This window comes from Macrotis lagotis, chromosome 1, assembly GCF_037893015.1.
Source record: "Macrotis lagotis isolate mMagLag1 chromosome 1, bilby.v1.9.chrom.fasta, whole genome shotgun sequence".
Taxonomy (NCBI): domain Eukaryota; kingdom Metazoa; phylum Chordata; class Mammalia; order Peramelemorphia; family Peramelidae; genus Macrotis; species Macrotis lagotis.
The window spans coordinates 610,463,722-610,488,255 of NC_133658.1; the positions used below are offsets into that span (position 1 = coordinate 610,463,722).

At 37.8% G+C, this 24,534-nt stretch overlaps 1 protein-coding gene across 3 annotated transcripts in view; it reads right to left on the reverse strand.

Moving 5' to 3' along the window:
• EPB41L5 (erythrocyte membrane protein band 4.1 like 5) overlaps positions 1 to 24,534 on the reverse strand; it is a 121,785-nt gene that overhangs the window by 94,196 nt on the left and 3,055 nt on the right. For all 3 annotated transcript variants that reach the window (XM_074214978.1, XM_074214979.1, XM_074214980.1), the window contains exon 2: positions 23,319 to 23,506. In XM_074214978.1, the coding sequence (XP_074071079.1) occupies positions 23,319 to 23,498 (180 nt within the window). In that variant the 5' untranslated portion in view covers positions 23,499 to 23,506. The remainder of the gene's footprint in view (positions 1 to 23,318; positions 23,507 to 24,534) is intronic.

Genomic DNA, 24,534 nt, shown 5'->3' on the forward strand with positions numbered 1-24,534 from the left:
AGGAAACTTTACAAAAGACAGCTTAAACAAATAAGTTATTGAAATTCCAATACCATTATGAGGTCACAAAGCATTCTGCTTGTGGAGGAGCATTATAACACAAACCCTACTTCTCTCTACCCCGGGATGATGTGACTCCCATCCCCCACTCCTATTACCAAGTCTAGGTGCTTTCCCAGAGTAGGGCAACCACAGGGCAACTAGGTGGTGAATAGGATAGAACACTGACCTTGGGGTCTCTAGTCTCAGAAACTTGCCACTTACTGTGTGATGTTGGGCAAGTCATATAACCCTGAATGCCTCACATCCAGGCCCACATCCCATCTTCCTGATTCGAATCTGGCCACTGAACTCAGGTAGCTCTGGAGGAGAAAGCAAAGCTGATGACTTAGCACAGCACCCTCTCACTCAAAATTCAATTCATATGCTTGTCAGGGAATCACCTTCTTGATGACATATGGTCTTCAAGAACAAAGAACAAAACCACACCAACAACTTAGTAATTTCTCATAAATTGTTACTGTGAACTGATTCAACTGTCCTGGAAAAAACCTGCAATTAAGCAGGAAAAGTTACTAAAATTTTGTTCAAAGTTTAAGGGATTACACTATACTTCAAGGAAGTTGAAAACAATAGTTCCAAATGTGTGAAAACTTTCTAAAGCGGCACCAAGGCATAATAAGAATGTTAGACTTACAGTCAGGAAGACAATTCAAATATTATCTCATGCACTTAAAAGTTGTTTGAACATGGATAAATTGTTACTTAGTTTCCTCAGCTGTAAGACAAACTTGGATTGATGACCTCTGAAGTCCCTTCCAATTCTATTTACGATCCTATGATCACTTTAAAAATGTGCATTGACTGGGGAATGGAACAAAATCCCAGTAACAGTAAATGTTAGTACAATATGATCAAAATTAAAAGACCTATCTTTCCTTTCTGCTAATGATTGACAAACTGCTTTCAGGAAATGTTTGCGAAAGGGATCTTGCTGGACACCCAAAAGCACTTCAAATTCCATGTGGTCATCCATAAAAAAATATATAGTCTTGGATCACTTCCTGGCAAAGCTGACATATTGGAGGGCATGAGCCACATTCAATTACATTGTCAAACTTTTCAAATGCACTTTCCACTTGTTTCCCAGGGTATCCTGTTTCAGACTATCTAGCATACTCAAACCTCTTTTTTTTATTTACATCCAATTGAGATGACAGTTATCATCTACTTACTAATCCCTAGGAAGTCTTTCTTCCTAAATGACTTCAAAGTTAAGCCCAGACACCCCTTTTTTTCCTTTTATAACATTATCCTTCTAACTAGGAGGAATTATATATAAACATTGGTATTCCCTCAAATATCTAAATATCCTCAATCTACTCAAATCATGTAATTATTTCAAAGACCTCACCTTAGCTATAGATGGTCATATCCTTCACTCAAAAGTATTCCTCTTTCACGTTCTTAAATTTTTTAATTTCTTTTATTTGATAATATTTTTTCATTCCATATTATCATCTCCTGTTCCCCCTCTTCACCATGATCTTCAATCTTTCCCACCTTCCCATCACTCCAGCACTGGCTACACTCTCCTCCCCCTTCCCTATCTCCATTCACTGATGAATCAGTTCTATTCTACATTATAATTCCTTGTCCCCTTGTCTTAAGGGATCATGATGTCAAGTATCCAAATTTAATTTACTTCTACCACCTACTGACTTTATTGCTATTTTCTCACTCCCACTAAGAACTGGAAGAAAAAACAAGAGGGCAGACCAAAGATGAGGGAGTGAAGGCAGAAATCCCAGCAGCTCTCCCTCCTCCCAGACCACTCCAAATTATGACTCTAATCAAATTCTAGAGTGGCAGAAACAATCTTCCAGTCCACAAAAACTTAGAAGATCCATGGACCTGGTCTATTCCATAGGGCTAGAAAAAGGGAACCAAACCAATTACTTCTATTTCAGATTTTTTTTACATAATCTTAACTGGGTCAATATTATGCAATACCTATAACCTTCCTAGTTGAGTCACCATTTCATCCCACAATCTGAAAACAACTCTCTTCATCTCATTTCATTTAAATGTCTTCTCCTACTACTTTCATTCTACCTATATTGAACAGATAGTACTATTACTTGTCACAACAAATCCCTTCACATATACCCTTAATCACATTCACATTCTCCAGACTGTCAACTCTACCATACCTACTTTCTCATTAATCATAAATTTCCCAGCTGCCCAGAAAACTCATGTCTCCCTCATCCTTTAAAAAAAAACCAGTTTCCTTGATCCTCAATTCTACTAAACTAGCTATTATTCTTTATTTCTCCTCCTTCCTTTTAAGGTTAAACTCCTTCAAAAAGCAGTCTACAAATTGGTGCCTTCACTTTCTCTCTTCTCATTCTCTTTTAAATGGCTTCCAATCACTAATGATAAAGAATGGATCCACTCCAGAGACAGAGCTGATGGTATCAGAACACAAACTGAAGCATATTTTCCCCATATTTTCTTTCACTTTATTTCTCATGAGGTTTTAATATTTTTTGTGGAGGGAGGGAAGGATTTTGTTTACTCTTACAACAAGAATATTTTAGTAATGTGTAAATAAATAAAAAATAAAGATGAACAAGAGGAAATCAGGACCTGTATCACCAATGGCAGTGTCAGGAGAGAAGGAAAAATGAGAGAAACTGAAGGAAACATGGTGCAGTAGATTTATCTTATAGGGAAAAAGATGTGGGCTCAAGTCTTACCTTTGTTATATACTGGTCATTTCATAATTTGTCATTTCCCCTCCCAACTCTCTAAATTTCAGAATAGGAACACTTTCATGGAGGGATTTTCCTCACTGGGGTGGACTGTATTTTTTTTAAAGTCATTGAGTTAAGTGACTTACCAAGGGTCACACAATTGGTAATTCATAATTAGGATGGATTTTTGAACTCAGACCTTTCAGATTTCAAGGTCAATGCTAGAGTCACTGCTCCACCCAGCTGCCCCCTCTATTCATCTCTGTATGCCCAACATCTTTTAATTAAAGTTTGATGATAGGAATGACAGGAATGAAAAAAATGACTTCCAATCTCATGCTTCAACATAAAAAGTTCTTTCCAAAATTACCAACAAAATTGCCAAATATAATGGCCTCTTCACAATTTCATCCTTTATCCACTTTCATGCTTTATCCACTTTGCCACCTATCCACCCCTCCCCTTTTACTCTTAATGGCACCACCCTTTCAATTATTTAGGCTACTACCCACCCCATTGTTACCCTCAAACTCCTTACTTATCAAGTCTCATCACTTCTATTTTGACAATATATCAACTTTTCTCCACTTACAGTCATCATCTGATACAGGTCCTCACATAAGAGCTTTTTCATCTGCCTGTCTGCCTCAAGTCATCTTTCCCATCCACTAATCTTCCTGAAGATGGATAACCATGTCATAAATCCTGTTGCCCTGTCTTTCCTCAAGTATCAGTTATTTTACCAATCTCAGGATTTCACCAATCTCCCTAAATCTTAGTACTGCCTTCCCTATAAAGTTATCTACAATTTATCCTGGATATATCTTGTTTGAAATAATTGTTTACATGTTTTCTCCCCATTAGATCAAGAGCTTGTTGACAACAGGACTGCTTTTTGCCTCTATTTATATCCCCAGTACTTAGCACAGTGATAAGAATATAATAGGATGTTAATAAATACTTCCAGTTAATATAACAAACCCAAAGGAAGGCAAACCACATAGCTCCAATAGACTGATTCTAATAAAAACCTAAAATCCTCCCAAGGCCAAATAATGGGCAAGAAATCTAATGAGTAATTAGAGTAATGGAACTTCTCCCCAGAACTACACAAAGAAGCAGCCAAAAGTCCATAGGCTAGAAAAGAGATCACCAGAAAAAGCCAGGTTAAAAAAAAAAAAAACAGTGGCCTCCCTAAAGAGACAGAAACACAAGTAAGCAGCAAAGTTCTGTCAGGAAGCATCAAGAGCTGAAAACTCTAAGGAAACTCCAAGTGTGATCAGAAAGTCTCAAGCTAGGATTCCTAGAAGTCCTGAAGGGTAACAGAAGCTACAGTCAGTGTTCAGAAAGGAATAACCTAGGCCAAGTGATTGCACTGTCCCTAACAGAGGGGATCCTAAATTCAGGAGACTAAGACCAACACAGATACACTGGTGATCTGAGGGAAATCAAGAAAAGCTGACCACGGGGCGGCTAGGTGGTGCAGTGGGTAGAGCACCAGCCTTGGAGTCAGGAGTATCTGAGTTCAAATCCGACCTCAGTCACTTACTAATTACCTAGCCGTGTGGCCTTGGGCAAGCCACTTAACTCCATTGCCTTGAAAAAAATCTAAAAAAAAAAAAAGAAAGGCTGACCACTCCCAACAAAAAAAAAAAAAACAAAGCAAGATGGTGGTATAAAGCTCTACTTTTGGAACAATGTGTAAAAAACAAAGACTACCAAATAATACTTATTTAAAAAATCATTAAAGACCTAAAGATTCCCTCCCAAAGAGTAACTGTGTAACAACTATGTAATCAAGAGAATCTACTAAAAATGTTCCTCAAGGACTATATGAATACTCCAAAAAATAAAGCAAAAAATGAAATGTGTGAAGAAAAGTTATAGAGGAAAACTTGGAAGGAGAAAAGAGCTTAAAGAAAGCAGTAAAATTTAACCAAGTAACAGACTTCCTGAAAAATAATATTGCAGGGCAGCTAAATGGTGCAGTGGATAGAGCCCTGGAGTCAGGAGAACCTTAGTTCAAATCTGACTTCAGTCACTTAATAATTACTTAGCCGTGTGGCCTTGGGCAAGCCATTTAACCCCACTGCTTGCAAAAAAAAAAAAAAAAAAAACACAGGACAAAATAAAAGATTGGAAAAACTAAAAAATTGCAAGATGTTTATATATATATATGAAGATATTTGCAAGGCAATGGGGTTAAATGGCTTGCCCAAGGCCACACGGCTAAGTAATTATTAAGTGTCTGAGACTCAGGTGCTCCTGACTCCAGGGCTGGTGGCTCTATCCACTGTACCTAGCTGCCCCTAGACATGTTATATTTTTAAAAACCAATAGTGACAAGAAAAGAATTCAAAAAGATTAATCACTAGAATGAAAAATAAACCTGAACACTATTGAAAAAATTATAAATGAAAACTACCCAGATATATTTAGAACTAGAGAGCCAAGTAAATACAGGAAAAAGGAATAATCAAAAGCAAAACAAACTAAAAGTAGATAAAATGGAAAATAACTAGAATCTAAAGGAGTGCTTTATAGTATTTCTTAAGACAAACAGGGAGTCGCTGAATAAATTATCATGTTGTATTGTTAACATAAAAGAATATTTTTTTTCTAGGAAATGAAAGACAATTCCAGGTAATATGAACTGATGCAGGGTGAAGTAAACAAAATCAGGGGAACAATTTATTCAATCACAATACTCCTTGAAATTCTGGCTATAATACTCCTGGAACTATTTTTTTTTCTCCTTCCAGGAAGTGACCAATGAATTCTTTCAATTTCTAATTTGCTGTCTGGATCTAAGATATCTGGGCAGTTTTCCTATGTAATTTCTAGAAATATGATGTGTGTGACTTTTGGGTAATCCAACAAATCTCTTGAATCTATTTTCCAGATACCTTATTTTCCTTAAGAGATGGTATAATAGATATAACACCAGTCCTGGAATAAGGACCTAAATTCAAATCTGGCCTTGAATACCTGATACTTATTAGTTGTGTGACCTTGAACAAGTCATTCAACCACAAAACTGTCTTGAATCCAGTCATCCTGTTACATATCTGGCTGGTGACTCAGCACAGCACCCCCTCACTCAAATCCAATTCACATGTCATGGCATACCTCCCTGATTTCAAGGACTTCTTCAAGGCAGAAAGGTAAGGGTAGTTAGGGGGTGGAGTAGATAGAGCACTGACCCTGGGGTCAGAAAGACCTGAGTTCAAATTTGACCTCAAACTTTTGATACTTACGCAAAATACTTTGATACTTACTGGGCAATTCACTTAAGTCCATTGCCTCACTCAAAAAAAAAAAAAAAAAAGCCAAAATATCATCTTCTTGAGGTAAGCTGGGCAAGGTAAGTGGTTAACTGTGACCTTTATCTAGCTTTCCTTATCACAATTCAGTCTAGCATATTTTCTAAGTGAGTACAGAAAAGATATATTGGAAATTTAAGGATAAAAATGTTGACCCTAACACTACCACCCTCCTTTGCCTTTTCAGGATATGACAGAACACTAAAACTGTCTGTATCCCATTACAGTAAATATGAATTCAACTAGGAGAAAAGTAATCTATCAGTCAACCTGCTGGTAATACTGACTCCCTGAAGCTGAGGAACAATCTACAACATTTACTTCCTGAATCCTCTCTCTATCCTTATGCTTATGTAGACTTATCCTTTTGCCTACAACTACACTGAAATTATAAATTATTTCTATTAATTTTGGTGGAATCTTTAGTGGAAGTACCAGGTATGCATTGTCTTAACTGCAAAAGTGATCACTTTTTCTCTTTGCCTAGATCCATTTCCTCAATTTCTTTTCTTGTCTTGGTAGTATATCTAGGCTAGCATTTCTATCACAATTACTAATAATGGTGATATGAGTCCATTTACTTGTCTTTCCTTCATGTCTTTTATAAGCAAGTTCCCATAATTGTTTCTTTAGGTAAACCCATTTTTTTCCTACTCAGAGGAATGATTTATGCTTGTATCTTTTCTCTCTGTTGATTATTTTCAATTTATCCTGCATATGTTTATTTGAACAGTTATTTACATGTTGTCCAAGTCACACACACCCTCCCCCAAAAGTAGTAAATCATTTGAGGTAAGCGACTGCCCTATATCTGTAGTGCTTAATAAATAGTACTTACTGATTGTAAATAGTACAAGCTACAAATGATTTTGTGATTCTATGAGGCATAACACTCATTACTGTTACTGTTCCAGTTTATAACTGCAGCTTTATATTAAGAATCATTAAGAATCTAAATTCCTCCTCCAGTATTGCTTCTCTTTTATATCAGTGAAGTGAATCTTGCCAAAAAAAAAAGACCTTTAGCTCATTTAAATCCCCACAAAGATTTTTGAGGACTCCTATTCCAAATACCATCTGTTTTACATAATATGGGCTGGTTTCCCTTTAAGAAAACAAGAAAGTCATTCTTCGGATTTGGTTGGATCCAGATGAATCTGGAAGACCTTGGGGTTCAAATGCTGTCAGGATCTTTATGATCCTGGTAAGCATTTAAGCCCCAAAGGGTATCAATTTCCTCTGTATAAATGAAAGTTTGGGCTAAATGACCTCTAGGACCATTCTACCTCAGTTCCAATATCAATATTCCAATATTCCAATAATAAGTGAGCTAGATTTTCTTCTGTACTTAATGAAAAGCCAAGTCTATGGGGAAGTAGTGTTCCTGCATGCTACTGTGATTTAACCATGGCTTTAATTGGTTAATTGTGTCCTTAACTGTATTTTTAATCTTTTTTTTAAATTTTTATTTATTTTGAGGCAATGGGGTTAAGGGTGATTTGTCCAATGTCACACAGCTAGGGCAATTATTAAGTGTCTGAGGTCCCATTTGAACTCAGGTCCTCCTGACTCCAGAGCCTGTGCCTCTACCCACTGCACCACCTATCTGTCCCTAAGTGAATTTATATTTTTGATGAATTTTATGATAGTGTCCTACGTAAATTGTGTTTTTACTGAATTTTATCGAGGACTAGTGTTTCAATCCCAAGCCTGAATCCCTGACCTGGCCTGAGTTAAGTTTGACCTAGAATACCCATTAATTGGAGAATGATGAAACAAATTGTGGCACAGGAATGCAATGGACTATATCACACCACATAAAAAATTATGAGACATTTTCTAAAATAGAAAAAGCTATTATGAATTGACAATACACAGAGACCATGAAAACAAAACGTACAATGATTATTAATGGAAAGTATAGAAAAAGCATCAATAAAACATGTAATTACATCGACTAAGTCTGGGAGAAAAGATGAGAAAATGTCCTTCCCTTCCTTTAATGGAAGAGGCTAATGAGTGTGGAATACAATAGCTCTTGTCAGATAAGTCTGTGTTGCCTAGTGTTGTTGAACTTTAAAAAAAAAATTTTTGTGGAGACAGTCCAGGATTCTGAGCTCAAAAGCTTTGGAATGGCAGTGTGACTAAAAGCAATAGAGCAATGAAAATGGCAATGCTTCCAGGTCAGAGTACTCAGTCAGCATTCTGGGAAGCAACCCCTGTAGAGATGAAGCAGCTCCCACAGATTTTTTTTTTTAAATCCACTAAAGTCTTTATCACTGCAAATAACTCACATCAGAAAATGATATGATTTGTCAATGAAAATGACATTTAAGAGATATTACCATCTCTCTGAGACCTAAGGATCATATAAACTTTCCATTTCATTTTCTTTATTTTCAAAATTTTTGGTCTCTGCTACTTTCAAAAGTCTCAAGAAGCATGACATAAGTTGGCCTGCATTCTTATTCTGTCAAAGCATCATTTGCCTGAATTTCAAGGACCAATTGATGCCAGCTGACAAATGGAAAGTTAATTATCTCATGCTGTTTCTGCCAGCTGGATAGCTGACTCCACAAAACAGTGTCATGAAAAAATATGCACTGAACCCTTAAAGCGCAGGGCTGTTTCCAGCCAATAACCATTAACAAACAGAAAGAAACTCCCAAAGATTCAATGGTTTTAAGGGGGATAAAAATCTTAATAATTCTTAAGAATTTGTATGCCAAACTGACAACTTAGAAGCATAATTATTAGAACAATTGTCAATTTAAAAGACTATGATAAGAACTTTATTCTCTGACCAGCAATAAAGATCAGTATTTTGGGGGAATGGCGAATTACTCAGAAAATGAAGTGGGGGGGGCAGTGGTTAGGTGGCACAGTGGATAGGAGCACCAGCCCTGGAGTCAGGAGTACCTGAGTTCAAATACGGCCTCAAACATTTAATAATTACCTAGCTGTGTGGCCTTGGGCAAGTCACTTAACCCCAATGCCTTGCAAAAACCAAAAATAATAGTAATAATAATATTAATAATAAAACCATTGTATCTGAACTAAAATGAAAATAAAGGTTAGAGTAACATACTACATTAACAATATGTAATATATCAAATTCACAGAAAGTGGCCCTGCCATTGGTTCTGAAATCAATAAAATATTGAGTCTCAAAATAAAAAGGGTACCAAAGACTTAAGTGAAAAAAAATCATGGATGTTATTTTTCATTAATTACTGTCTGTTTCATTAAGTCTAAATTTTTTTTAATAAATAATCACATAGAGCATATCTGATAAAGATGTAAGGAAATAACCAAATTTTCACATGTGCTTCTATAGTACATTATATTTTTACAGTCACAATTGTCAAAAAAATATAACAAGGGCAGTTAGGTGGCACAGTGGATAAGAGTACCAGCCCTGGAGTTAGAAAATCCTACTGAACTTATTGATTTGTAGACTATCTTAGAACAGTCCATGCATAAGCACTTTCTTGAGCAAAACATACACGTAAACATCTTGTCTAGCAAAGCATCATCCAGGCACATGAAACTATGGGTCTAAAAAAGACAAAAAAAAAAATACCTTAAGAACTATTAGTATCAGGAGCGGCATAAAAATGTAATTGCTAAAGAAACTTGCCCTTGTCACAGATAATACCCAGTAAAGAGTTCAAATCAAAGAGGAAGGTCCTCCACATGCCCTGATTTTTGGATGATCTTCTGCTAACTTCAGATTAGCATTGCAGAGCATCCTAAACACTACAGTAATGTATTTCAATAAACCAGGAGGGTAAGATGGCGGCATGAAGGCAGCATTTCCCGGGAACTCCTTCCCCTGCAAACTCCAAAAGCCAACAAATGATGACTCTAGCCAAAACTTAGAGGCAGAACCAACAGAAAGACTGAGAGATACGTTTTCCCAATTCTTCTAAGTTAACTTGAAGTTCCAGAAACAGTGTGTTTCACCAGGACCAGGGGTTGGAAAAAAGCCGGGGCTGTAGTGAAATGTAGCCCAGCCCGGAGATCACCGGCAACAGCTTAAAGGGGCAGTGAGAGAATTCTGCTACACCAGATTGAGTGTGGAGTGAGTAGCACAAGCCGCAGAATCTTCAGGGAGAATCTGGAGAAAGCAGCCTGCACCCCCAGACACGGTAAGGGGTCAGGGAAGATTGTAGAAATTTCTCTGTTCTCCCTGCTGCTAGCCTATACTCAGATCTAGGTTGCAGTTTGGGCTTCCATACTAAGTAAAGGAGCAGGATCCCTCCTTATAGCTCCAGAGCAGAGGGAAGTGAGGTAGTCACCTACATATCAAAGCACAGGCAAGAGAACATAAGACCTTGGAGGAATAAAGGTCCCAGCACGATGGCCCGCCCAAAAAAAACCCAAAGCCTTGGAAATGCTGTCTTGGGCTGAGGAAATGAGTGAACAACAGAAAAAAGGAGAATCTGATCATAAAGAATTCTTTAGTCCGATGGAAGATCAAAACACATACTCATTTGATGACAAAAATCGGAGCTTCCGTATCCAAAACCTCCAAGAGAAATAGAAAATGGGCTCAGACTATGGATGAGCTCAAAAAAGACTTTGAAAAGCAATTAAGGGAGATGGAGGAAAAATTGGGAGAAATGAGAGCAATGAAGATAAATCATGAAAACCAAATCAACAGCTTGGTGAAAGATATATATATATACACACCAAAAAAAAAATACTGAAGAAAACATGTTGAAAACCAGTTTAGATCTAATGGAAAAAAGCAAAAAAGGCTAATGAGGAAAAAGCAGTTGGCCAGCTAGAAAAAGAGATTAAAAAAGCTCTGAAGAAAACAACTCCCTCAATGCAGAATGGAACTAAATGAAACTGATGACTTTGCAAGAAATAAGGAAAAAATAAAACTTCCAAAATAGCCAAAAATTAAAAGAAAATGCAAAACATCATTGAAAACAGATCCAGAAGAAATAATTTAAAAATTATTGGGCTATCTGAAAGCCACGACCAGGAGAAGAATGTAGACTTCATTTTTCAAGAAATAATACAGCAAAATTGCCTGAGATGCTAGAAGCAGAGAGGATAAAATAGAAAGAGAGAATTTACCGGTCACCTCCTGAAAGAGATCCCAAAAGAAAAACTTCCAGGAATATTCTAGTCAAATTCCAAAACTCCCAAATCAAGAGAAAATTCTAAAAACTGCCAGAAACAAACAATTCAACTACAGAGACTCCATAGTCAGGATTATACAGAATCTAGTAGCATCCACATTAAGGGCTTGTAGAAGGCAGAAGATCTTGGTTCACAACTGAGAATCAATTACCCAGCAAAACTGAACATCTTCTTTCAGGGGGAAAAAATGGACTTTCAATGAAACAGGGGACTTTCAAACTTTCCTATTGAGATATGACCAGAGCTGAACAGAAAGTTTGATCTCCAAGTACAGGACTCTGGTGAACCATAGCATAGAGGGGGTGAATTCTAAGAGAAGGAGTAACTATGAGGAACTTAATGATGTTCAACAAGATGTTCACAAGAAGAAGATACTAATAACTCATATGAATTTCCTCATTTATAAGAGCTGTTAGAAAGGAGCATATATAGACAGGACATAGGAAGGAGAGGAATATAATGGTATGGTGTGGTTAAGGGATGGAGTCAATGGGTGATAAAGGAAAGTACCAGGAGGAAGGGAAAGGAGATGAAGAAGCTAAAAAATTTCACATAAGAGTCAAGAAAAAGTTTTTAATGGAGTGAAATGGGGGAAGGCAAGGGGGAATGAGTGAGCCTTCATTCTCATCAGAAATGGCTCAGAGGGCAGCTAAGTGGCACAGTGGATAGAGCGCTGGCCCTGGAGTCAGGAGTACCTGAGTTCAAATCTGCCCTCAGACACATAATAATTACCTAGCTGTGTGGCCTTGGGCAAGCCACTTAACCCCCATTGCCTTGCAAAAACTAAAAAAAAAAAAAAAAAAAAAAAAAAAAAAAAAAAAAAAAGAAATGGCTCAGAGAGGAAATAACATACTTAATAGGGTAAGGAAAACTATCTTACCCTAGAGAAAAATGAGAAGAAAATGATGGGGTAAGGGGGAATGGGGGGGAGGGAAGGGGGGGGAATAGGTGATAGAGGAGAAGGAGAGGGTACTCAGATACAACAGACTTTTGGACAGGGCCAGGACGAGAGAGTGAACAGAATAAATGAGAGTGGGGAGGAACAGAGTGGAGGGAAATACAGCTAGTAATAACAACTGTGGGAGAAATATTGAAGCAAACTTTTCTTGTAGATTTATGATAAAGAAAGCAACTCACTCCAGAGATAAAACCATTGGAATCTGAACACAGACTGAAATACATTTCTTTCTCTTTCTCTCTCTCTCTCTTCTTGAGGTTTCTTATCTTCTTGGAGGGGGGGGGTTATGTTTACTCTTACACATTCAATTTCAATCAATGGACAGCATGAAAACACTGTAAAGACTATCAGACAGCCTTGGGGGGGGGGGGGCGGGGAGGGAAGGGAAGTTGGGGGGGTAAATTGTAAAATCCAAAACCTTACAAAAAATGATAGGTAGATACTACTATTGTATATAATTGGAAAACAAAATGTTAATTAAAAACAAAAAATAAAATAAAACCAGGATGAATAAATTCTTGTCCAGACCATGACACACACTTTAGCTCTTACTCCATAAGACTGAACCATTAATATGTATTCTAAACATACTCTGTAAAAGGACAATAAATTAGTCCTGGAATTAAACAGGAAGAGAGTGAAATGCACTGGGAAATTAAATTGTGAAACATTAGCCCTAGTTTCACCTTGCACGGATAGGTGCAATCCATCATGGTTATAAATGTATTATCACCATTAAAAGTTTGCTCAGTTAAGTTTCTTACTAGAGTTCTAAAAGACTTCTGGGGTGGAGCCAAAACGGTAGTGCAAAACTAGCATGCTCCTGGAGCTTTTCCCTATACAACTTTAAATGCAGCCTCTATAGATCCCACCAAAAGGGAGAAACTCAAGCTACTGTGGAGGATCCTTAATAAAGGTCTCTTCAGGGATAAGAAGGAGCCATGGGGAGATAGGAGAGCTAGAAAGCCAGCCTTTAGTCACAGCAAGTAGCTAAGTTCCTGGCTCAGCAAGTCAGCTAGACAGCAGGACAGAAGGGAAGGTCCCAAACCCATACAAAATATAAGCCCTGGGAACACTGGGGCAACAGACAAGGAAAAGCATGGACATAAAGGAGGTAACAACTTGGCAAATGACAAGCCCAGGACCACTTCCCAGAACCAGTAAAAAAAAAAAATCTTGGGAGTATAGACTCCAGGAGCAGAAGTCAACTATCAAAATGAGCAAAAAAAATAAAGAGTGCTAACCATAGAAAGTTAATATTCAGACAGGGATATCAGAAGAAGAAAGCAGTGACAAACTGCTTCAAAGGAGTCTATGAATTGGCCTCAAATCCCATGGAAGAAGTAAAAAAAAAAGGGATTTTTAAATACCAAAGAGAGGAAGAAAAATGGGGGGGGGATGAAAGCAACACAGTAGAATTATGAAAAATTGATTGAAGAAATTAACTCCTTTAAAATAAAAATGATCCATTGGAAATAAAATATAAAGTAGCTTTTAGGAAAAACAAATCTACCTGGAAAATAGATCCAAGAGAGATAATTTATGAACTGTTGATCTCCCCAAGCCTCAATCAAAAAGAGCCTGAAAAATATCAGGAAATTAAAATGGAAAACTGCCCCAATATCCTAGAACAAGATAAAACAGTTCTTAAAAGAATTCACAGATCATCTCCAAAAACAGAACCCAGAATAAAAACCCTGAAGAAAATTGTGGCCAAATTTCAGAATTTTCAGGTAAAGGTGAAGATATTGCAAGCAGCCAAAAAGGAGCAATTTAAATACCAAGGACCAATCAGAATTACACAGGATTTACCAGCTTCAATTATTAAAGGATGAGGGCCTGCACTATGACATTCAGGAGGGCAAAAGACCTTGGATTACAATTAAGAATTAACTATCCAGCAAAATTCAACATGTTCTTTCAGGGGGAAAAAAATGGACAATGAAATAAAGGACTTTCAAAATTTTCTGATAAAAAGACCAGAAATGACATAAGATTCAATCTTCAGGATGCAAGACACAAGAGATGTGTAAAAATGATAAACAGAAAGGAGAAAAAAACACTAGTCAACTAATATACATCCCTATAAGGCAACATAATACTTGGAATTCTTGGGAATTGTAATTTTATTTCTCTTAAGATAGGGAAAAGAAACACTCAGAGTGGGTGTGGGTACAGATTGACCATGAACTGAGTTGGGGGGGATACGGGGTATAAGATGTTATTTAAGACTCTAGAGAAGTATTTTTTTTTTTAGATTTTGCAAGGCAATGGGATTAAGTGATTTGCCCAAGGCCACACAATTAGGTAATTAAGTGTCTATGGCTGGATTTGAACTCAGGTACCCCTGACTCCAGAGCAGGTGCTCTATCCACTGGGTCACCTAGCTGCCCCAGAAGTATATTTTTAATGACAAAAGAAGGGAAGAATGTACTTAGTGACTATGAGGCAATGGTGCTAATCAATCCAACCCTTGAGAAAGGTACTTCTATCAGAACAGATAAACAGAGTATATTTACACAGAGGGGCTGAAGATACAAGAAAGGGTTAAAACAAGAAATTCAAGAATGGATTATACAAGAAGGGTAGGTATTAGAGTATAAATAATACTATGTGAAAAGGCACAAAGAAAGGAGGGTATGAACACTAAGTAAAAATAATTACTCTCCACAGATCTGGCCCAAAAAGGGAATAATATATTCCCAAATGAGTTTAAAAACCTATCCTACCCTATAGGAAGTGTGGGGGAGGGAGAAATGGAAAGAGAGGAAAGAGGGACTGATAAAAGAGAAGACAGAAGTGAAAGTAAAAGTAAAGTTAAAATTAAAAAGTAAAGTTAAAGGGGCGGCTAGGTGATGTAGTGGATAAAGCACTGGCCCTGGAGTCAGGAGTACCTAGGTTCAAATCCAGTCTCAGACACTTAATTACCTAGCTGTGTGGCCTTGGGCAAGCCAGTTAACTCCATTTGCCTTGCAAAACACAAAAACGACAACAACAAAAAAAGCAAAGTCAAAAGGAAAAAAAAGCAAAACATTGATAAGGTGGGATAAGGGCAAAAGAAAAACGCATAAATGCAAAGATTGCAAGAAAGGAAATAGTTACCTGTAAATGTAAATGTTATGAACCCTCCTGTAAAACAGAAACAGCAAAATGGATTAAAATATATTATGACTCAGTGGAAGTAAAGAAATCAGGTAGCAATCCTGATCTCAGATAAAGCAAAGGCAAAGTAAAAGGGATAAGGAAGGAAACCACACCATAAGGGTGGCTAGGTGGCACAGTGGATAGAACACCAGCCTTGGAGTCAGGAGTACCCAAGTTCCAATCCGGCCTCAGACACTCAATAATGACGTAGCTGTGTGGCCTTGGGCAAGCCACTTCACCCCATTGCCTTGCAAAAACTAAAAACAAACAAACAAACAAAAAAACACCATAGACAAAGAAGTTATATCATTATTAAGTTTAAGTGGTATAGCATCCAAGAAGCTAAACTAATTATGGGGAAAACAGACAGCAAAACTATAATAGTGGGGCACCTCAATGTCCCTCTCTCAGATTTGGGTAAGTTTAACCACAAAAATAAAGAACAGGGAAAGTCTCAAATATTCAAAAATATTTATAGTGGCTTTTTTTTTGTAATAGCAAAAAATTGGAAATTGAGAGGATGCCCATCATTTGGGGAATGACTTAACAAGTTATGATTTAAGAATGTTATAGAGTATTATTGTTCTAATAAGAAAGCATGAGTGCAGAGGGGGCAGAGCCAAGAAGGCGTTATGAAGGCAGGAATTCTCAGAAACTGTTCCGCCAAAAAATTCCAAAAACCGCCAAATTATGACTAGCCAAAATTTAGAAGGGCAGAATCCATAGGAATACTGAGTGATGCAATTTCCCAGTCCAAGACAACTTAGAAGTTCCACAGGAAAAGTCTGTTACACCGGGATGGGGAAGGGAGGGCTTAGAAAAAGCCTCAGCACAGCCGGGCCAGGCCAGGCACCTGGGTTTGTGGCAGGGGGGGCAGTTTCTAGGGGATTTTGGCCCAGGATCATCTGGGACAGCCAGAAGGGGTGGTGAGAGGTCCTGCAGTGAGAACCTGCAGCAAAGTCCACAGAGCCACCCAGGATGTCCAGAGCTCTCAGCCCACAGACAGTAAGAGGGTCGGGGGAGACTGCAGAAATCTCTCTGCTCTCCCTAGGGCAGGACTCAGCTGTCTGCCCACACTCAGATCCAGGTTATAGTCTGGGCCCCCACAACAACCATCAGAGCTGAGCAGGGACCATCTTCACAGCTCCAGAGCAGAAAGGAGGGCCTGAACACAGGCAAGAGAGCAGTCAGAGCCACTCATAAGACCTTGGAGGAATTAATATCCCTATGTGTTGTCCCCAAAACCCCCCAAAGCCTTGGAAGTGTGGTAATCTGTCATAGGCTGAAGAAATGAGCAAACAACAGCAAAAGAAGAATCTGACCATAGAAAATTACACTGGTCCCCTGGAGAACCAAAATACATACTCAGGTGATGACAAAAATCAAAGCTTCTGTATCCAAAATGTCTGAGAGAAATAGAAAAAGGGCTCAGGCTATGCATGAGCTCAAAAAAGACTTTGAAAAGCAATCAAGGGATGTAGAGGAAAAATTTGGAGGAGAATTGAGAATGATGCAAATAAATCATGAAAACCAAACCAGCAGTTTAGTAAAAGAAATACAAAAAAATACTGAAGAAAATACTATGTTAAAAACCAGTTTAGGCCAAATGAAAAAAAGCAACACAAAAGGTAAATAAGAATGCCCTAAAAAAGCAGACTTGGCTAGCTAGAAGAAGAGAAATAACTCCTTCAAAATGCAGAATAGAACAAAAAGAAGTGGATGACTCTGTGAGAACCCAGAAGAAATAAAACTACCAAAAACAAACCCCCCAAAATTAGAAGACTATGTGAAATATCTCATTGGAAAAACAACTGACCTTGAAAAACAGATCCAGAAGAGATAATTTAAAAATTATTGGGCTACCTGAAAGTCAGGACCAGGAAAAGAGCCTAGACTTTATTTTTCAAGAAATAATACAGCAAAATTGCCCTGAGATCCTAGAAGCAAAAGGTAAAATAGAAATTGAGGGAATTCACTAATCACCTCTTGAAAGAAATCCCAAATATTTTATAAATATTATAGCTCAACTCCAGAACTCCCAAGTCAAAGAGAAAATACTAAAAACTGCCAGAAACAAGCAATTCAACTTCCATGGTTCTATATTCAAGATTACACAGGATCTTGCAGCATATATACTGAGGGCAGGTAGGGCTTGGAATATGTATTCCGAAAGGCAAAAGATCTTGGGTTTACAACTGAAAGTCAACTATTCAACAAAACTGAACATCCTCTTTCGGAGGAAAAGACAGATTGTCAATGAACCCAGGACTTTCAAAATTTCCTATTAAAATAACCAGAACTGAACAGAAAGTTTGATCTCCAAATACAAGACTCAGGGGAACCATAGAGGGGTATGGACAAGACAGACTAATTATGAAGAACTTGATGCTGAACTGTTTGCACTCCTGCATGGGAAGAAGATACTGATAACTCATATGAACTTTCTAATTTGTAAGAGCAGTTAGAAGGAGCATAAACAGACAAGGCACAGGAAGAAGCTAAATGCAATGGTATAATATAGTAAAAAGATAGAGTCAATGGGTGATAAAGGAATGTAGAAGAAAGAAGAGAAAGGAGAAGAGGCTAAGATAGTTCACATAAGAGTCAAGAAAAAGCTTTTACAATGGAGTAGAACAGAAGAAGGCAAGGGGGAATGAGTGAGTGCCTTCATTATTATCATAAATGGCTCAGAGAGGAAATAACACACACTCAATAGGGTATAGAAATTTATCTTACTCTAGAAAAAAATGAAAGAAAAGGATTGGGAGAAAAGGGGGAATGAGGAGGAGGAAGGAAAGTAGGTGATAGCAGAGGGAAGATCATGGGAGAGGGTACTCGGATATAACACACTTCTGGACAGGGACAGGATGAAAGGAGAGAGAGAATAGAGTAAATGAGTAGTAAGGAATAGAGTGGAGAGAAATACAGCTCGTAATAGCAACCATGGGAAAAATACTGAAGCAACTTGTCTAGTGGTTATGATGGGGAAGGCAACTCATCCCAAAGACAGAGCCATTGGAATCTGAACACAGACTGAAGTATACTTTTTTTTCTCTCTCACTATTGAGGTTTCTCATTCTTTGGGGGGGAGGGGGTTTTATGATTACTCTCACAACAAGACTATTGTAATAATATAAAATAAACAAAAAAAAATCATGAGTGGTAATACTTTAGAGAAACATAGAATGAAGTACATGTACTGATGCTGAGTAAAGTGAGCAGAACCAATGAGAACATTGTATATATACATCAGCTAACAAATTGTGAAATGATCCATTATGATGGATGCAGCTCCTCTTAGCAGTTCAGAGATCAAGGAAAAGCCTGAGAGACCTGCCATGAACAATGACATTCCTATATGGATGGAAAATGCATACTATGTTCACTTTTTAAAAACTACTTTTGTGTTTTTCCTTCCTTTCTCATGGTTTTCTTTCCCCTTAGTTCTAATCCCTCTTTCAAAATATGACTAATATGGAAATATGTTTAACAGGATTGTACATGTATAACTTTTACCAGATTGTTCACTGTCATGGGAGGGTAGAAGGTGGTAGAAAAATGTTTAATTCATAACGGATGAATGTTGAAAAATTATCATTGCATGTAACTGGAAAAATAAAATATGACAGATAGTTGCTTAAAGTGAGACAGTCTAGCTGAATAGAACAAATGGGAAGCAAAAAATATGAAAAGCTAAGTGGATTGACTAAGTATGGTTGACACATCAAGGGAACCAATTGTGCTAAGAGAGTACAGGTCATTTGATTACTGCTTCAGGAATTCTGAGCTCCTCACCAAATAAGTGGTTAAAAAACAAACAAAAAAGTGACTTTATAATTTCTACCCCACCACTATCAGCAGCTTCATCAGTAATCTTGAGACTTCATACTTTCAATATTAGGTAATAAAAGAACTCTTTTCTAATTACTTGCTTTTGCATACTAATCTCAGACTTTATAGCATATTGATTCAAGCTGTCACAGAGAAAGTACTCAAAACTCCCTTAGAGAAAAGTATTCAAACAAGAAATGAATATGAAACTGCATTATCCAACTTGCCAAGAATGTTAGAATGTGTGAACCACCCAGAGCCCTCAGAAGATCAAGTATCTGGGCAAATACCTATTTAATCAAATTTCAAATCACAATATTCAGTAACAAGATTTTTTTACCCCATCAAACTCTATCATCCCCATCATTATACAAATATAATGTTCACCATTGGTCAGAGACACATTGAGATATGTGATTCTATTGAGATGTTTCTATGAGATTACTTTAGGGCACTACAAAACTCTGAATCAAAGATTTATATTCAATATGGTTTTGATATTTCAGTACATTTTACTTTATTTTCATAGGTAAAGATCATATTATACAATGTGCAATCCTGATTGGCAGTTGTAAGAGTCTCTCCTCCTGGGCACCTAGGTGGATAGAGCACTGGCCCTGAAATCAGGAGGACCTGAATTCAAATCCTCAGACACTTAATAATTGCCTAGATGTGTGACTCTGGGCAAGTCACTTAACTCCATTGCCTTAAATTTAAAAAAAAAAAGGAATCACCCTCCTACCCCCTGAAGCTGTGTTGTGCTCCTTTTATTCTCTCCCTTCACCCAACCTCATTAACTCCCCCTCACTACTGGTCACCATTCCATTGCCTCCTTAACTCAAGTCTATTCATTCCTCATTCTCCATACCTCTAGCCAATTAAGCCTACAGACACTGCATCCTCACCTCAGTCCAACCTGCCCACCTCACTAATAGACCAATGCAAAAATCCCACTAAAAACTTTTAACAGCATCCGGAATCATCTCCCATTTCTAAGCAAGGATCCAAAGTCCCCTCTTGTCATTGTGCCCAGAGGAAGAAAAAGAAATAATTCCTTTTGTCAGTAGGTGAGATGAGATAAAGAAAAAGAATGCAGAGGAAGGGGTTGGAATTTTCCTTTGGAAACTAGGAAATCCAAACTATTTTTCTACTGAGCTACAGGGAAAATGTGCTATTTATTGTGCTTTCTATGTTAATTTCTGTTATTATGATTATAAAAAATATATTCCAAATCATATTTCAAAACAAAATCCATAATTGAGATTGAGAGTTGAAGCCTGGCTCTATAATTTATGTGTCTCTCTGGCCAAGTCAAATCACCTCCCCAGAGCTTGGTTTTCTATTTCACTAATCTAACCTCTTCCAATTCTAAAATTCTGTGATCCTCAATTCAAATATTTTCAGTTCCCGAGAATATTGAATTGATAACATTTCATTCATCAGCCACACAACTCAATATTAATTAAGTACCTAGGTACAAAGCACTATGTCAATACAAAGCAATCTGATATAGGCCCTATAAAAATAGGCATGCAGACATAAATATATGTGCAATGAACTCACCAGTCTTAGGTGGGGGGAGGGGGGAAAAGAAGGAGGAGACGGGGAAACATCAACTAACTTCAAAGAAAACATCCACCTTCTCTGAAGACTCCACTAAAGGTAAAATAATATGGTGCTGCTATGTGGCACAGTGGATAGAACACAGGCCCTGGAGTCAGGAGGTGAGTTCAAATCTAATCTCAGACACTTAATATTTACTTAGCTGTGTGACCTTGGGCAAGTCACTTAAACCCCACTGCCTTACAAAAACAAAAAAATAATAATAAAGGTAAGAGTAATATTAGAAACATGAGGGGAAATACAGTCAAATTACAAATAGCCCTCTGCTAAGACAAATGAAAGTTTTGAAAGCATGACTCAAGAGGCAGGTATAGTGTAATAGTCACTTTTGGAGGTATAATAATCAGTATTCAAGTCCTCCTTGACACATTCCAGCTACTTGAATCTGGAAAAGTCACATAACTTTTCAATGACTAAGGTTATCAGTTACAGAATAGTTGATGATTTACATTGGTAGTGGGAGTTTACTCCTGGAAGCTCCTTATTCTAAAGTTCTCAGTCTGTACAAAAACAAAATACAGGGAACAACTTCCATTGCATAGCTTTGTGCTCCTAACTAAGCAAAACAAAAAAAAATTACAGAAACTTTAATAAAGCTAAGAAGGGGGGGGGATCTCCACAGTAGTCATTTGTGTCCTAGCAATGGAAATTGGAACTTGAAACAAATTTCACCACCGATGATTTGATTAATTCCAGGCAGGAGAGGCAGACTGTAGAGACTCAAAAGATAGGAATAAGACTAAGAAAGGGGGAGTACTAGGTAATAAGACTAGAGGGTTGTTACAGCTAGACTCTAGGGTCCTTTAATCCCAAAGTCAAGGGTTTATTCTTTATTTGACAGGTAACAGAATTACTAAAGATTTTGTATTGGAGGACAGATCCATTCTACATTGACAAGGATTTGCAGATATAGAATATTGCAGTCAGATCCAGATATAGTACTAATTGGTTTACTAAACTGCTTCTATCTTTAAATTTTTATTGGAAGGAATGAATCAGTAGGTAAGGAAGAGAGGAGATATTTAGAAATAAGATATCTATAAAAATAAGTTCAGGACACTAATTAATACATTGTTGGTGGAGCTGTCAACTCACCCAACCTTTCTGGAGAGTAATTTGGACAATTTGACAAAAAAAGTGCAAACCCTTTGATCCAGCAATACCACTACTGGGTCTATACCCTGAAGAGATGATGAAAAAGGGTAAAAACATCACTTGTACAAAAATATTCATAGTAGCCCTGTTTGTGGTGGCAAAGAATTGGAAATCAAGTAAATGTCCTTCAATTGGGGAATGGCTTAACAAACTGTGGTATATTTATGTCATGGAACACTACTGTTCTATTAGAAACCAGGAGGGAGGGGCGGCTAGGTGGCGCAATGAATAGAGCACCGGCCTTGGAATCAGGAGTACCTGAGTTCAAATCACATCTCAGACACTTAATAATATAATTACCTTAATAATTACCTAACATCTCCCAAATTTACAACTTAGGAATGATTCCCTCCTACTCATTTTTCTCTCACTTCACATACACAATCAGTTAAACCTCATGTAGTATCCTTGTTTCACATCTCTTATGGTTGGCTATGGGCAGCTAGGTGGTTCAGTGGATAGAATACTGACTTTAGAGTCAGGAGGACAGGAGTTCTAATCCAGCCTTAGACACTTGACACTAACTAGCTATGTAACCTTAGGCAGGTCACTTAACCCTGACTACCTCACATGTAGGGTCTATCTCCAGTGAGGCTGGTGACTTAGCACAGCAGCCCCTCACTCCAATCCAAATCATATGTTTATCATGGTATCACCTTCCTGGTGTCATGGTCCTCTTCAAGAATGAAGGATGAACATCATGTGGATGGTTAGAGTTCTGTCCCATAGTGCTAGCTATCAGAGCCTTGCCTGGAAATGTATTCCCCCTTTCCCACCACCTCCAAAAATCCCTTATTTTCTTCAAGGCAATCAGGCTCAGCTCAAACATCAGTCCTTCCTTAATTCCCCACTCCCCTATCCAACTGCTAGCTACCACTTGTATGTATTATGTATACACATGATTACAAATATAAAGTCTTCCTCAATAGAAGACAGTAAGCTTCTTGAGGATAAAGATGGTTCCATTTTGGTCCCCAACATCAAGCACAGTAGACAAGTCAAAAAAGTTGCTATCGGATTAGACTGGCTGCTTAAAGGTTTTTAGGTCTTTTATGCTATTATTAACAGCATCCTGTCCAAGAACTCTATGCAGCTGTTTGTTTTAGGACATTTACAATGTCAATTTATACTCTAATCAAAAAGAAGTCCAAAGACTGCCAAATTGCCTTCTGTTGGGGGGTGGGGGGGAAGTAAGATTAGGGAGAGAAATTGTAAAACTCAAAATAAATAAAATCTTAAAGAAATGTTTTAAAAAGTACAAGAAAAGTCAACTTCTACTCCTCCCCTCAGTTTTAAAATGTACATTTGTTGTTACTCAGTGACCCAAATCTATACAAAAGTGAAAAAATCCACTTGGACACTACATACCGGCAAATCCACACTAACATCAGTGCCATCTAGCAATGACACCCTACAAGTAATAATGGACTTGGCATCCCCAGATGCAGGAATATGGGTAGCAGCTCGCTGGGCTTCTCTCAGACGTTCCTTCTCAGCATGCTTTCGCATTGACCTGCGCCCCAGCGTTCGACGGAAAAAACTTAGCATCTTCCTCACTGAAAGATCAAAAGTAAAAAGAAAAATTATTATTCTTTTAAAAGCTTTTGATAGAAACCCTGGTGGAAATTTACCATTAGATAACCTTGGATCTTCTGAAAGACAAAAAAGTCACCATAAGGTTCCTTCATACCCATTGTATAAGGAAAGCAAGTACTATGAGAGGTGCTGGAGATAGAAGGGTGGAAAAATGGCTCAATTCTGACTTCAGAGTTAATTATCTAACACTGGGAAGTCATATACATAAATTAGCATAGAGCCAGGGTTGACACCCCATTCCTATGAAAGGCAGTTAAGTTTGTTTTGTTCTGGGGCAGTGGATAGAGCACTAGTCCTGGAGTCAGGAGAATCTCCATTCAAATCCTTGGGCAAGACACTTTTTTTAAGACAATGGTCACACAGCTCCGACAATTATTTAAGTATCTGAGGCTGGATTTGAACTCAGATCCTCCTAACTCCAGGGCTGGTGCTCTATCCACTGAGCTACCTAGGTGCCCTCATAGCATTTTCTTGGCAAAGATACTGAAGTGATTTGCTGCTTCCTTTTCCAATGGATTAAGTGACTTCACCAGGGTCACACCACTATCCAGCATCTGAGGCCAGATTTGAATTCAGATCTTCCTGACACCAGGCCCAGCATTCCATCCACTGAACTATCTAGCTGCCTCCTAAAGAATTCTATAAAGATAGAATTGATATGTCTAGTTGGTTTAAGTTGAGTGAGTAAGAGTATGGAAATAAGGATGGCTGAGAAGCTGTAAATCCAAGAGTCTGAAAAAGATGGTGAGGTTGCTGATAGAAATGGGGGAAAAAAATGGGGCGGCTAGGTGGAATAGTGGATAAAGCACTGGCCTTGGAGTCAGGAGTACCGGGGTTCAAATCCGACCTCAGACACTTAATAATTACCTAGCTGTGTGGCCTTGGGCAAGTCACTTAACCCCCTTTGCCTTGCAAAAACCTAAAAAAAAATGAATGAATTGCTTTTAGACGGGATGAATGAGATCCCCTCATAGAACTAGGAAGAAAA